Source organism: Mustelus asterias, chromosome 5, assembly GCF_964213995.1.
Source record: "Mustelus asterias chromosome 5, sMusAst1.hap1.1, whole genome shotgun sequence".
Classification (NCBI taxonomy): domain Eukaryota; kingdom Metazoa; phylum Chordata; class Chondrichthyes; order Carcharhiniformes; family Triakidae; genus Mustelus; species Mustelus asterias.
In genome coordinates this window covers 140,469,922-140,486,461 of record NC_135805.1, presented here as the reverse complement: position 1 = coordinate 140,486,461, position 16,540 = coordinate 140,469,922, and the positions used below count along the sequence as shown (strand labels likewise).

The 16,540-nt window shown below is 42.1% G+C and overlaps 1 protein-coding gene across 2 annotated transcripts in view; it reads right to left on the bottom strand.

The window, feature by feature from the left end:
• Positions 1-5,851: 5,851 nt before the first annotated feature.
• The window catches only part of tsnax (translin-associated factor X), an 80,669-nt gene continuing 69,980 nt past the window's right edge, over positions 5,852-16,540 (bottom strand). Inside the window, exons 6-7 of one of the 2 annotated variants that reach the window (XM_078213408.1) lie at positions 8,418-8,576; positions 5,852-6,393 (exon numbers count right to left, since the gene is read on the bottom strand). In XM_078213408.1, coding sequence (XP_078069534.1) covers positions 6,178-6,393; positions 8,418-8,576 — 375 coding nt within the window. In that variant the 3' untranslated portion in view covers positions 5,852-6,177. Of the gene's footprint in view, positions 6,394-8,052; positions 8,577-16,540 lie in introns of those variants that run through there. The other variant, XM_078213407.1, reaches the window with a different exon arrangement.

Genomic DNA, 16,540 nt, shown 5'->3' with positions numbered 1-16,540 from the left:
TTCCAAGGCAGCAGGAAGTGTAGACTGTGTCAATGGGCGGGAGGCTGGTTTGAGCGATGGCTTGGGCTTAGTTCACGACCCATTAGTAATTTTTTGTGGTCTTGCACAGAGCAGGAGCCATACCAAGCTGTTATACAACCAGAAAGAATGCTTTCAATGGTGCATCTGTAAAGGTTAGTGAGAGTCGTAGCAGACATGCCAAATTTCCTTAGTCTTCTGAGAAAGTACAGGCATTGGCAGGCTTTCTTAACTATAGCGTCGGCATGGAGGGATCAGGACAGGTTGTTGGTGATCTGGACATCTAAAAACTAGAAATTCTCGACCATTTCTACTTTGTCCCCATTGATTTAGACTAGGGGCATATCCTCCACTACGCTTCCTGAAGTTGATGACTATCTCTTTCATTGAGGGAGAGATTGTCATCACACCAGTTCCTCTATTTCTTTCCTGCACTTTGTCTCGTCATTGTTTGAGATCCGACCCACTACGGTGGTGTTATCAGCAAACATGAAGATCGAGTTGAAGGGGAATTTGGCCACAGTTATAAGGTGTATAAGGAGTATAGTAAGGGGCTGAGGACACAGCCTTTTGGGCACCGGTGTTGAGGATGATCGTGGAGGAGGTGTTGTTACCTATCCTTACTGATTGCAGTCTGTGGGTTAGGAAGTTCAGGATTCAATCACACAGAGGGAGGAGCTGAGTTCCAGGCCACGGAGTTTGGAGATGAGTGTTGTAGGAATAATGGTGTTGAAGACTGAGCTATAGTCGATAAATAGGAGTCTGACATAGGTGTCTTTGTTATCTAGGTGTTCCAGGGTTGAATGCAGGGCCAAGGAGATGGCATCTGCTGTGGACCTGTTGCAGCGCTGATTGGAGCTAAGGTTGGGGGAGAGGGATGGGGGGGGGAGGGGGGGGGGGGGGGATGCTGAGAAGACAAGGCCAGCACGGGAGAGATGAACCAAGGCTGTTGGGGACCAGAGAAGAGTCATGGGAAGCCTGAGATGAGCCAACACTGGGGGAGGGGCCTTGAGAGGAGGCAATGCCTTGGGAGCCCAAGAAGAGCTGGGGAACCATGAGAAGTGGGTGGGGGTGAGGCTGGGTGAAAGTGAGGGTTGGGGATATTGGATAAAGATGACGTTACATGAAGGTGAGAGTGGGTGAGATTGAGGGAGTGTATGAGTGGGTGTTCCCATTAAAATTTTAAAAATGTTAAGATTGGGAAGTATTTATTGAATAACAGAACTTGATAATAAATGTACATATATATATAATGACATAAAAACATGTTTAAATTTGTTTTTGTATGTTTGTACCTATTGTGCAGTAATAGTTTTTTGTGGTTTAATTCTCCAATAAAAAAAAGTTTTGAGGGGTTCCTTGGGAGGTCAAAAGGGTTTCTCATTAGCCAGCTCTTTTAAGTCCCAAAGGTGAAGTCTATCTGACCCAGAGACTTGTCAGTCCACAGCTCCACCAGTTTGCTCAGTATCGCTGCCCTAGCGATTGTAATTTCACCAAGTTCCTCTCTCCCATCTCCTGATTTATAGCTATTACTGGAATGGTTTTGTATCTTCTGTAGTGAAGATAGGAGCAAAATATTTGTTCTTTTCATTTGTCATTCCATTATTATCTACTATTAACTCCCCATTCTCATTTCTAGATGACCAACACTCACTTTTTTCATTTTTAAATACTTGTAAAAACATAGCAAGAGTTTCTACATTTCTAGTTAGCTTCCTCTCATACTCTAATTTCCAGCTCCTGATTAATCTTTTAGCCATTCTCTGTTGTTCTTTATATTCCAACTAATCATCTGACCTGCCATTCACCTTTGCATGGTTATATGCTTTTTCCTTGTTTGACGCGTTCCCTAACTTCTTTAGTTAATCACGGATGGTGGGTCCTCCTTTTAGAATTTTCAATAAAGTAGGAATGTATTTACTCTGAATATTCCAAAATATCCCCCTAAAAGTCTTCCACTGATTCTCTATTGATCTATCCCCTGGCATTTTAATTCACTTCAGCTAGCTCAGCTTTCATGCCCATAGGAAAAACATAAAAAGCAGGAATGTAAAGACAGTAATCTCAGGATTACTCCCGGGGCCACATGCTAGTGATAATAGAAGAATAGACCAGATGAATGCATGGCTGGAGGAATGGTGTAGGTGAGAGGGATTCAGATTCCTAAGGCATTGGGACCAATTCTGGGAAGGTGAGACATGTACAAGCCAGGTTGCATCCCAGCAGGACTAGGACCAATATCCATGCAGAGATATGTGCTAATGCTGTTGGGGTAGGTTTAAACTAGAATGGCAGGGGGATAAAAACCTGAGTGGGGAGACACAGGAGAAGGAAACAAAGATAGAAATGAAAGACAGAAAAATAGAAAGCAAAAGTGGAAGGCAGAGGAAACAAGGGCTGGCAACAAATAGGGCCATACTACAAAAACTGTAAAAATCACAGAATCATTATGGCTTAGGAGGAGACGATTTTATCCACAATGTCTGCACCGGCTCTCCAAACGAGCATCATGACTTGATAAATTTTCTATCTGTCTGAAGTCACATGTAAGCCAGACCACAGAAGGATGGCAGACTTAATGGCATGAATCAACTAGATTAGTCTTTGACAGTCAATGATGAGTTCATGGTTACTGTGACTATCTCTCAATTCCAGATTTTATTCATTAAATTTAAACTCTACCAGCTACCATGGTGGGATTTGAACTCTTGTCCCCAGAGCATTAGCCTGGGCTGCTAAATTCTTAGTTCAGTGACATTATCTCCCCTTATCTCCAAAATGTTAATAAGACAAGTCTAAGGGTACTGTATCGGAGCATTCACAATAAGGTAGACAAATTAAAAGTGCAAATTGATTTAAATGGATATGATATAATTGCGATTATGAAGATATGGCTATAGGGTGACCAAGACTGGGAACTAAATATCCAAGGAAGGATATTTAGGAAGGACAAGCAAAAAGGAAAATGTGTTGGAATGGCGTTGTGTATTAAGGATAAAATCAGTGCAATGGTGAAAGAGGATATTGGCTCAGAAAATCTAGATGTAGAATCAGTCTGGATGAAACTAAAGAGTAACAAGGGGTGGTGAAAATGTAAGTGGGAGTTAACTATATGCCTCCAAACAGTATTGGTAAGGCATTAAACAGGAAATTAGGGATGAATGTAATAAGGGTGCTAAAATAATCATGGATGACTTCAATTTACATATAGATTGGTCAAAACAAATTAGCAAAAATACTGTGGTGGATGAATTCCTGGAGTGTGTACGAACTTTTTTTTTGGACCAGTATGTCAAGGAACCAATGGGGAACATTCAATCCCTAATTTGGTACTTTGTAATGAGGAGGAGTTAATGAATAATCTTGTGCAGTTCCTTTCAGGAACAGTGACACGAACATGATAGAATTCTTCATTATGATGGGAAGTGAGGAAGACGGATCTGAAACTAGGGTCTTAAAACTGAACAAAGGAAACTATGAAGGTATGAGACTTGAGTTGGTTAAGATAGATTGGAGAGTTTCATGAAAAGGAATGACAGTGGATAGGCAATGGCTAATATTTAAGAAATATTGTGACAGTTGTACATTCCTTTCTGGTGCAAATACACAACAAGAAAAGCAGCAACAAATTGGCTAACTGGCTAAGGATATTTTAGATCCAAAGTGGAGCTATATAAAGTTGACTGAAAAAGTAATAAACATGAGGATTGGGAACAGTTAAGAATTCAGCAAAGGAGGTCAAGCAATTGATCAAAAAGAGAAAATAGAGTACGAGTAAACTTGCAAGCAACATAAAAGTGCACTGTAAAAACTTCTATAAGTATATAAGAAAAAGATTACTGAAGACAAATGTAGGTCCTTTACAGTCCAAGTTGGATTTATAATAGAGAACAAGAAAATGGCAGAACAATTAAAAAATGACTTTAGTTCTGCCTTCACGAAGGACGACATAACAGTTCAGAAATCCTAGGGAACCAAGGATCGAGTGAGAAGGAAGAATTGAAGGAAATTAGTATTACTTAAAAATAGTGCTAGAGAAATTAATGGGACTGAAAGCCAATTAATCCCCAGGGCCTGATAATCTCCATCCCAAGGTATTAAAGGAGGTGGTCATGGAAATAGTGAATGAGGTGTTTGTCATCTTCAAAGATTCTGTAAGTTTTGGAACAGTCCTGACAGATTGGAGGGTGACAAATGTAACCCTGCTATTTAAAAAAGGGAGGGAGGGAGAAAACAGAACTACAGACCAGTTAGCCTAACATCAGTAATAGGGAAAATGCTCGAATCTATTATAAACAAGACACTTAAATTATCAACAGGATTTGACAAAGTCGACATGGATTTATGAAAGGCAAATCATGTTTGACAAACCTATTGGAGTTTTTTGAGGACGTAACAGAATGGATAAGGCTGTGGTGTATTTGGATTTTCAGAAATCCCACGTAAGAGGTTAATATGCAAAATTAAAGCACAAGGGTGTAATATATTTGCATGGCTTCAGAATTGGTGAGCAGACTGGAATCAGAAAATAGGAATAAATGACTCCTTTTTCAAAGTGGCAGGCGGTGACTCGTGGGGTGCTGGAGGAATTAGTGCTTCAGCCTCAGCTATTCACAATATACATCAATGATTTGGATGAGTTACCAGTGTGTGTGTGAGAGTTGCAGGCGATGTTCTTTGGCTGGCTGCTCCCAGGTAAAGATGGCCAATGGGTCAGGGTATGATAATGAGCAATAACTAAATCTCTCTTTATTCCCTTGCAGGTTTATTTCAGGTATTGCGATGGAGCCAATGGAGCTTGCTGTTATTCTCATTACAGCAATGGCGGAGGAAAGACTCAAGTATAAATGTGCAGTTGCACTGATGCTGGAGCATCACCCTCAGGACCAGGCCATGATCAGCAGCAGAAAGCAGCAGCAGAAGGCTGCACCAGCCGGTCAGGTGCTTGAAGGCCATGCAGACACTCAAGAGTGCCCACTGGTGGCTGCATCATCCAGTAGATGCCCTCAACCATCAAGCTCATGGCCTGAGCTATGCATTGGACACCTCCCTCCAGGGATTGGCCATCAAGCCTCAGGCTCTTCACTGCGGATGCCCTTGCTGTGTTGGCCTGCGGGCCTCGCATTTCCAGCATTAGTTCCTGCAAAAGAAGCCTTTGGGACGCCTCCAGTTAGCCTTGCAATCTCTAATACCCGTTCCTGGTATTCCTGACTCTGCCTTTGCATCTCCAGCAACTGAAGGACAGACAATGCCAGAGGCATCACACCCGGCTGGGGCACCGCTGAGTCCTGGGATCCAGCAAATCTCAGACTGTCCAAACCCTGGGACAACCTGCTTCCAACTGATATGGAGTTGATGCTGTGAGGTGCTCACCAGATAGCAACCCAGAAGCCTGCCTGCTGCAATCGTTCACCAATGTGTGTGTGTCCACGCTGGTGGAGGGTGCAGATCACGGCTGTGACACATCTTCAGTGTCCTTCGCCGACATATCTTGGCACAGGATCCCAGCTGGTTGATGGGACAGGCTGCTCAAGTGATTTTCCTGCAGGGGAAGGGACATGATATTAGTGCTGGCAAGGGCAAAGGTCTGGGAGAGACAGAACTCACGCAAGTTTGGGAAAATGGATGAAAGTGCATATCCATGTTATTATTGGCCCTTTTATTCCACAAACATCACCTTTGCTGGCAAGCCTATTATGTGGTGTTAGGGTTCTGGACCAGAATCCCAAATTACATGAGGATGCCAGACTAGACCCCAACAATTTTTCTATTTTGGCATAAATGGGAAGATATGATGCTTCGCTCCAGGAGTAATTCCACTGACAAATTAGGGATCGTTATAGTAACACAAACTTTATTGAATAACACAGTTCAAATATAACTCTAACAAATGAAGCAGATTAACTACTAACAGTTGAACAATATTTAAAAGTGAAAGAAAACAACCTTAATTTCTAACTTACGTCTGTTTCAGTTTGATATACAGTAACAGTTTTAACAACACCAGGTTAAAGTCCAACAGGTTTATTTGGTAGCAAACACCATTAGCTTTCGGAGTGCTGCTCCTTCGTCAGATGGAGTGGAAATCTGCTCTCAAACAGGGCACTTTGCCGTCAGTTTGATATAAGCAACATTCGTCTTAGAGACTCAAAATCCACTTTAAATATAGTTAGCTACCATAAAAATACTTGCTATAAGTGTAAACAGTCTTGAAGCTTTCAGAGAGAGAGAATGAGTTTCAGCAGCTTGCAGAACACCTCTGTCTTCAAGCAATTCCCAGCCAGGACTGAAAAGCTGTTTCTCTGCTGCAGTCCAAGCTCCTCCCATTAACCACATCAACACATGATCCTTCACACCTAAACCCACATTCCATTCCTTTAATCAAAACCCCAGAAGAAATGTCCGTTAATAAAGAAAAAAAATATTAGCTCTATCTTAAGTAATTACTATAAGGCTAAAATGAGTCATTATTCTGCTCACTCAGTATCTGAGCAAAATGTTTTCCAGACACACCAACTGTCTGCACGATAGAGGTGAATCTGTAAACAGACCCCTTAAATGTAAATGTATATATAAATATATATCAATAGTAACAGCATGCTATCATTACAGTGGCACTTTATCAAATGTCTTTTGGAAGCCCATAAACATTACATCAACCACACCTTCAATACGCTTACTTCATCAAAACACTCAGTCAAATTTGCTAAGCAAATTTACGTTTAATAAGCCTGTGCTGACTTTCCTTAATTAATCCATCCTCATCCAAGTGACTATGAACTTTGTCCCAGATTATTGTTTCCAAAAGTTTTCCCATCTCCAAGGTTAAACTGAAAGGCCTGTAGTTATTCGGTTTATTTTTTAGAGAGAAAAATCAAGAGCTTGGCAACTGAAGGGACATGCAAGAGACCAGAACTGGAATCATTTCGTCTGAGGTTGTGCAGCCGTTGAGGCAAAGTATATTCTGTATTATTTTCTTCTCCTGGATGCAACTGTTCAGTTTAAAAACAACATAATGGTCTCAAAGATTGAGAAACAATTTGCATTGACCGCTATTAATGCTGAAAATGATCAAAATTCTTCACTTCCAATGTTGTTTGTTTACCACTAATTGTAATTTGTCATAGATTTGCATTATTATTTAACTTGGTCTGATCTTTTAATTTAAATAGTTTGGCAATTAAATCACTCAGGCAGTTATGCTATTTCAGAATTTCAATAGTTTTATTTTGCTTAAGGAAGTACAGAAAATGGAAATGCAAGTTTTGCAACAATGTTGTTAATTAAATTGATACATTATGCATTTACATTAAAAGGTTAATACAAGTTCAATCCGGTCTCCATATTAAAATGTGTGAATGAAACCAACATAGGCAATTACATAGGCAATCTGAAATGAAAACAAAAAATACTGGAAATCCACAGGTCAGGCAGCACCTCTGGAGAGTAAACATTTCAGGTCGATGACCTATCAATCAGAGATGAATCATTAACTACAACATTAACATTGCTTCACTCTCTCCATAGGTGCTGCCTCACCTGCTGAGTATTTCTAGCATTCTGAATTTTATACAGGTGTAATTTCCTCCCAAATTTGCTTTATTCAGCACACTGGTCTAAAGAATGTAGCTATATCAACCACAGATAGCATTGAAATTAGGAATTCTATTGCAAAAATTTGTTCTGTCTACTGTGACACAATTCAATTCGTTTTGATACACCAAAAATAGAACTACCTTCAATAAAAAAAAACTTTCATGGGGAGGTGGAAACTAATTCCCGAAAATATAAAGAGCCAGTCATCAATTGGCATCACCAATGTGAAATAAATCAGGCCAGAAATGAGACCTCATGGTTCAATTCTCCCTTTTAAGAAGCAGCAGTAGTGTTCTGCCAGATTCTTTGAAACACTTTTATTCCTATTTTGAACATGAGCAGTATTTTGAAGAGCAGTTTTAAATTATGGTTCAACATTCAACTCTATTTGTAAGTAATGCATAGGATAAAGCAGAATACATTTGGAGAAAATATAAAAGCATTTAATATTGGATCTCCTGGTTGCTTGTAATGTGCAACCCAATAAACTGTAAATTACAGTACTCCCATAATTAAACTAACAAATAACTAACTCATATACATGAACAGATCCCAAACCCTTTGCCTTGTGGTCTCATTAATCATATACGTTCCTCATGTTCACTCATGGACGTTTTTGAGCTAAGCACATCGGCAAGCATGTGTTTTGGGATTTCAGAGCCTCTCACAGTCAGTGTATAGCAGGCATCTTCCACCTTTCCTAGACTTTGTTTCAATGTGTAAAGCTTCTTGGAAACTTCATACGGTCCAGTGTTACCAATATAAGTAAACCCATCATAGATAGCACGTAGAAACTGGCTCACCTCAAAGGGCGTTTCAATATCCCCATTACCAACACTGGTGATACACATGCGCATCAATTCACCAGTCAAATCTGCAATCCCCAACAGGTAGTCTGTGGGAGTCACCTGCAGACAGAGTTGTTTTTGTTTCTCACCCTGTGAATCAGATAAGGCCACATCCTGCATGATAAAAAGCATCAATAAGAGTGGAAAAATTCATATTACATTAAATATTACCTGTTGCATAAAAAGGAATTTTAAGCAGTTAACAACAGACATTTAAATCTTGACAGTGTGTGTTCCTTTTGGTTATTGGATTGTCATTATAAAGTAACACTTTCTGAGGATACTTAAGAAAAAGTAATCCTACATTTCAGTAGGAATATTAACGTGACATGCCCAATGATGGTGCTCATTCATTTATTTTTACAATTCAAAAATGCAATTAGCTATATCTAGATTCCCAATCAGCCACATGTGGCCAGTGGCCATCATGTGGACAACAATCTTATGTTGGTGGGGTCTGAGATTTCTTGGTATTTTCATCTTACTTTTGATCCGAAATTGATTTGATTTGAAATTGAAACATCAGCACCAAAACTGGATATTGTTTAGGTGCTCGTTAACACTTCCAAATTCACTACAAAACACTGACATTAGTTATTTTACATTTAGATTTTACTATCTCATTTTAATTTTTTGATAACAAGCATAATTTGATTATTGGGAAATACCAATAGTGAGAAGACTAGCAAACTCTTAGCATCAAAATGATTAAAAGAAAATACGTTACTCTTGCTCCTTGCAGGCGAAGTAAGGAGTCTCACAACACCAGGTTAAAGTCCAACAGGTTTATTTGGTAGCACAAGCTTTCGGAGCACTGCTCCTTCGTCAGGTGAGTGAAGAGTTGGGTTCACAAACAGGGCATATATAGGCACAGACTCAATTTACAGGATAATGGTTGGAATGTGAGTCTTAACAAGTAATCAGGTCTTTACAGGTACAGACAATGCAAGTGGAGAGAGGGTTAAGCACAGGTTAAAGAGGTGTAAATTGTCTCAAGCCAGGACAGTTAGTGAGATTTTGCAAGCCCAGACAAGTTGTGGAGTTACAGATAGTGTGACATGAACCCAAGATCCCGGTTGAGGCCGTCCTCGTGTGCGGAATTTGGCTATCAGGTTTTGCTCGACGATTCTGCGTTGTCATGTGTCGTGAAGGCCGCCTTGGAGAACGCTTACACGAAGATCAGAGGCTGAATGCCCTTGACTGCTGAAGTGCTCCTCGATAGGAAGGGAACACTCCTGCCTGGTGATTGTCGAGTGGTGTCCATTCATCTGTTGTCGTAGCATCTGCATGATCTCGCCAATGTACCATGCCTCGGGACATCCTTTCCTGCAGCGTATCAGGTAGACAATATTGGCCGAGTCACAAGAGTGTGTACGGTGTACCTGGTGGATGGAGTTCTCACATGAGAAGATGGCATTCCTGTCGAGGATCCGGCACATCTTGCAGAGATTACTGTGGCAGGGTTGTGTGGTGTCGTAGTCACTGTTCTCCTGAAGGCTGGGTAGTTTGCTGCAGACAATGGTCTGTTTGAGGTTGCGCGGTTGTTTGAAGGCAAGTAGTGGAATGTGGGGATGGCCTTGATGTTTGTCTTCATCGATGACATGTTGAAGGCTCTGGAGACGATGTCGTAGCTTTTCCGCTCTAGGGACATACTGGACGACGAAGGGTACTCTGTCCGCTTGTCCTGTGTTTGTCTTCTGAGGAGGTCTGTGCGGTTTTTCGCTGTGGCGCATCGGAACTGTCGATTGATGAGTCGAGCGCCATATCCAGTTCTTATGAGGGCATCTTTCAGGTGTCTTACAATCCTCCTCATCTGAGCAGATCCTGTATACGTAGTGCTTGTCCATAGGGGATGGCTTATTTAACGTGTTTAGGGTGGAAGCTGGAGAAGTGGAGCATCGTGAGGTTATCCGTGGGCTTGTTGTACAGTGAAGTGCTGAGGTGACCGTCCTTGATGGAGGTGCGGGTGTCCAAGAATGCAACAAATTCTGGAGAGTAGTCCATGGCGAGTCTGTAACCTCCACAACTTGCCTGGACTTGCAAAATTTCACTAACTGTCTTGGCTTGAGACAATTTACACCTCTTTAACCTGTGCTTAACTCTCTCTCCACTCGCATTGTCTGTACCTGTAAAGACCTGATTACCTGTTAAGACTCACATTCCAACCATTATCTTGTAAATTGAATCTGTGCCTATATATATCCTGTTTGTGAACCCAATTCTTCATTCACCTGATGAAGGAGCAGCGCTCTGAAAGCTTGTGCTACCAAATAAACCTGTTGGACCTTAACCTGGTGTTGTGAAACTTCTTGCTGTGCCTACCCAAGTCCAACGCCGGTATCTCCACATCTTGCAGGAGAAGGAAGAGAACTGAAGACAAAAACTTTAAACAATATGGATTGTTGAGCTCGAGATGAAAGGAAATTATCTGAATATTGCCCCTAATAAGAATTAATGGATTTGTTCGAAAATTAAACTACTTTAATCTCTGCATTCTGCAGAACAATCACAGAATATCAATCATTAAAATAGCAAGTGGCGGAGGGGGCACACAGGGGTGGCATTCAATGAAACATATCACTAAAAATAAAATTAGAACATTTAATGAATTCATGGAATCTCCAATTCATATCCTCGAGTGTAACTGCTCTTTAACATGGATGTCCAAGGGTAACAAATTCTAAATCAAACTGCTTGCATGAAGTAAAGCTTCTTTTCTCCATTACAAACCAACTTCTTAAACCCCACTCCACCCTGAGCCCAACAAGTGCAAGGGACAAATGAACTTCTCTGTCACAAAGGTTGAAAGTACCTGTTCAGCTGCCTTTACTGCTTCTCTTCCTTCCCCCTATCCAACCAAGTCAAATTTTCCCAGAGGATCTGACCTGCTTCAACTTGAACTCATCCTATAGTTTCTCTTTTATTACACCCCATGCCCCCTCTGAACCCTACTTGTTGATGAGATCTACCTCTTGCTCCTTAAAGCCTACTCAACCAAACTGCTGAAAACCCAACTTCCCTTCCGGCTCCGATGTTAGCTGATGTTAACAGTTTTCTTTCCTTGTGTGCTGTTTCTGCAAACCTTCAAATCTGTTGTCATCAATCATCATCTTAGAAAGCCTATCCTTAACCCCTCTTTCATTATAAATTACTACCCAATCTTTAACTTCCATTTCCTCTTCAAAGTCCTTGAATCTGTCCCCATCTTGCCTACAACTGTTAGATGTGTGAATAGTGACAACAGGTAGATATTGAATGCAGGTCAATACAAACTATTGTTACTTAAATGGTATGCATGCCTGAACAAAGATAGAACTCCATGTTTGAATCCCTCTAATTAGATTTATCATCCTGCTGAAACAGCCCTCAAAGTCATAAGTGACTGCTTATGTGCACGTGACTAGTAAACTATCCCTGCAAATCACAGACCCCACCAACATAAGTCCATCAACTTGGCCTTTGACATGGGTTGGCCACATCATCAACCTCCAAAGACCACCTGCTATTGTCTTCAGGGTAGAAGTATCCTTGCCTATTTCCAATTTTATCTATCAAGTCATAGCTGGAGATCAGATGAAAAAGGATGTTAAAGGAATTAAAAAATTAATATGATGAGGAAAAAGTGTGCTTATGACAGGTTTCAGGTCTAAAATACAATTGAGAACAAGAGGAATACAGAAGTTTCAGAACGGAGGATATAAGAACACGAAGAGGATTATGAGAAATGACTGACAACCAGCATAAATGGGAATCCCAAAGTTTTCTATAGGCATATAAATAGGGTGGCCAAAGTAGGGCCAGTTAAGAACTTAAAGGGAATTTAAACAAGGAGGCAGGGGGCATGGCTGAGGAATGCTGTGCATTCATGTTCACCAAGGAGGTACATGCTGCCCAGGTCATGGTGACAGACAAGGAAACTCTGTCCCTATAAATATTCAAAATTGATGAGCCAATGTTACATAGACTCAGTACTTCAAAGTTGGCAAGGCACCGGATGAGATGCATCCAAGGATATTGAAGGGAGTAAGAGTGGAAGTTGCAGGGGGCACTGGCCATAATAATTCAGTCTTCCCTAGACTCAGGGAAGGTGCCAGAGGACAGGTGTATTGCAAACATTACACCATTGTTTAAAAAAGGTTGCAAGGATAATCCCAGCAATTACAGACAAGTCAGTTTTTTAAAAAAATCAGCGGTGGGCAAATTTCTAGAAACAAAGAAGAAAGAAAATTACAGCACAGGAACAGGCCCTTCGGCCCTCCAAGCCCACACCGACCATGCTCCCCGACTGAACTAAAACCCCCTACCCTTCCGGGGACTGTAATCCCTCCGTTCCCATCCTATTTATGTATTTGTCAAGATGCCCCTTAAAAGTCTCTATCAAATCTGCTTTCACTACCTCCCCCGGTAGCTAGTTCCAGGCACCCACCACCATCTGGGTAAAAAACTTGCCTCGTACATCTCCTTTAAATCTTGCCTCTCGCACCTTAAACCTATGCCCCCTAGTAATTGACTCTTCAATCCTGGGAAAAAAGCTTCTGACTATCCACTCAGTCCATGCCCCTCATAATCTTGTAGACTTCTGTCAAGTCGCCCCATAACCTCCATTGTTCCAGTGAGAACAAACCAAGTTTCTCCAACCTTTCCTCATAGCCAATGCCCTACATATCAGGCAACATCCTGGGAAATCTTTTCTGTACCCTCTCCAAAGCCTCCACATCCTTTTGGTAGTGTGGCGACCAGAATTGAACACGATATTCCAAGTGCGGCCTAACTAAGGTTCTATAAAGCTGCAACATGACTTGCCAATTTTTAAACTCAATGCCCCGGCCAATGAAGGCAAACATGCTGTGTGCCTTCTTGACGACCTTCTCCAAGTGCGTTGCCACTTTCAGTGACCTCTGTAACTTTACATCCAGATCCCTCTGCCTGTCAATACTCTTAAGGGTTCTGCCATTTACTGTATATTTCCTATCTGTATTAGACCTTCCAATATGCATTACCTCACATTTGTCCGATTAAACTCCATCTGCCATCTATCCGCCCAAGTCTCCAACTGATCTATATCCTGCTTTATCCTCTGATGGTCCTCCCGCAAATCCACCAACCTTTGTGTTGTCTGCAAACTTACTAATCAAACCAGTTACATTTCCCTCCAAATCATTTATATATATATATATTACAAACAGCAAAGATCCCAGCATTGATCCCTTAGGAACGCCACTTGTCACAGCCCTCCATTCAGAAACGTACCCTTCCACTGCTACCCTCTGTCTTCTATGACCAAGCGAGTTCTGTATCCACCTTGCCAGCTCACCTCTGATCCCATGCGACTTCACCTTCTACACCAGTCTGCTATGAGGGACCTTGTCAAAGGTCTTACTGAAGTCCATGTAGACAGCATCCACTGCCCGACCTTCATCAATCATCTTCATCACTTCCTCAAAAAACTCGATCAAGTTAGTTAGACTCGACCTCTCCTTCACAAAACCATGTTGCCTTTCGCTAATAATACATCCACTTATTCCCAAGTGGGAGTAAATCCTGTCTCGAAGAATCCTCTCCAAATAATTTCCCTACCACTGATGTAAGGCTCACCGGCCTGTAATTACCTGGATTATTCTTGCTACCCTTCTTCAACAAAGCAACAACATTGGCTATTCTCCAATCCTCTGGGACCTCTCCTGTATGTGGAGATGCCGGCGTTGGACTGGGGTAAACACAGTAAGAAGTTTAACAACACCAGGTTAAAGTCCAACAGGTTTATTTGGTAGCAAAAGCCACACAAGCTTTCGAAGCTCTAAGCCCCTTCTTCAGGTGAGTGGGAATTCTGTTCACAAACAGAGCTTATAAAGACACAGACTCAATTTACATGAATAATGGTTGGAATGCGAATACTTACAACTAATCAAGTCTTTAAGAAACAAAACAATGGGAGTGGAGAGAGCATCAAGACAGGCTAAAAAGATGTGTATTGTCTCCAGTCAAGACAGCCAGTGAAACTCTGCAGGTCCACGCAACTGTGGGAGTTACAAATAGTGAGACATGAACCCCATATCCCGGTTGAGGCCGTCCGCGTGTGTGCGGAACTTGGCTATCAGTTTCTGCTCAGCGACTCTGCGCTGTCGTGTGTCGCGAAGGCCGCCTTGGAGAACGCTTACCCGAATATCAGAGGCCGAATGCCCGTGACCGCTGAAGTGCTCCCCAACAGGAAGAGAACAGTCTTGCCTGGTGATTGTCGAGCGGTGTTCATTCATCCGTTGTCGCAGCGTCTGCATAGTTTCCCCAATGTACCATGCCTCGGGACATCCTTTCTTGCAGCGTTGTCTATCTGATACGCTGCAAGAAAGGATGTCCCGAGGCATGGTACATTGGGGAAACTATGCAGACGCTGCGACAACGGATGAATGAACACCGCTCGACAATCACCAGGCAAGACTGTTCTCTTCCTGTTGGGGAGCACTTCAGCGTCACGGGCATTCGGCCTCTGATATTCGGGTAAGCGTTCTCCAAGGCGGCCTTCGCGACACACGACAGCGCAGAGTCGCTGAGCAGAAACTGATAGCCAAGTTCCGCACACACGAGGACGGCCTCAACCGGGATATGGGGTTCATGTCACACTATTTGTAACTCCCACAGTTGCGTGGACCTGCAGAGTTTCACTGGCTGTCTTGACTGGAGACAATACACATCTTTTTAGCCTGTCTTGATGCTCTCTCCACTCCCATTGTTTTGTTTCTTAAAGACTTGATTAGTTGTAAGTATTCGCATTCCAACCATTATTCATGTAAATTGAGTCTGTGTCTTTATAAGCTCTGTTTGTGAACAGAATTCCCACTCACCTGAAGAAGGGGCTTAGAGCTTCGAAAGCTTGTGTGGCTTTTGCTACCAAATAAACCTGTTGGACTTTAACCTGGTGTTGTTAAACTTCTTACTGTGTTTACCTCTCCTGTAGCCAGTGAGGATACAAAGATTTCTCTCAAGGCCCCAGCAATTTCCTCCCTTGCCTCTCTCAGGATTCTGGGGTATATCCCATCAGGCCCTGGAGACTTGACTACCCTAATGCTTCTCAAGAATCCCAAAACCACCTACTTTTTGATCTCAACATGACTCAATCTACACACCCTTCCCCAGACTCATCATCCACCAAGTCTTTCTCTTTGATGAATACTGACGCAAAGTACTCATTTAATTCCTCGCCCATTTGCTCTGGCTCCACACATAGATTCCCTCCCCTGTCCTTGAGTGAGCCAACCCTCTCCATGGCTACCCTCTTGTCCTTTATATATGTACAAAAAGCCTTGGGATTTTCCTTAATCCTGCTGGCCAATGTTTTTTCGTGACCCCTTTTAGCCCTCCTTACTCCTTGCTTAAGTTTCTTTCTACTTTCCTTGTATTCCACACCTGCTTCATGTGTTCCCAGCCTCCTAGCCTTGACACATGCTTCCTTTTTCCCTCTGACTAGTCTCACAATATCTCTCGTTATCCAAGGTTCCCAAAACTTGCCATACTTATCCTTCATCCTTACAGGAATCTGCTGGTCCTGAATCCCTATTAGCTTACACTTGAAAGCCTCCCACATGCCAGATGTTGATTTGCCCTCAAACATCTGTCCCCAATCTACATTCTTCAGTTTCTGCCTAATATTGTTGTAATTAGCCTTCACCCAATTTAGCACCTTAACTTGAGGACTACACTTGTCTTTATCCATCAGTACCTTAAAGTTTACTGAATTGTGGTCACTGTTCCCAAACTGAAACGTCGACCACCTGGCTGGGCTCATTCCCCAATACCAGATCCAATATGGCCCCTTCCCTAGTTGGGCTATTTACATTCTGTTTCAAGAAGCCCTCTTGGATGCTCCTTACAAACTCTGCCCCATCCATGCCCCTAGCACTAAGTGAGTCCTAGTCAATATAGGGGAAGTTCAAATCTCCCACCACAATAACTCTGTTATCTTTACACCTTGCCAAAATCTGCCTACATATCTGTTCCTCTATCTCCCGCTGGCAGTTGGGTGGCCTATAATAAACCCTCAATATTGTGACTACACCCTTCCTATTCCTGAGCTCTATCCATAT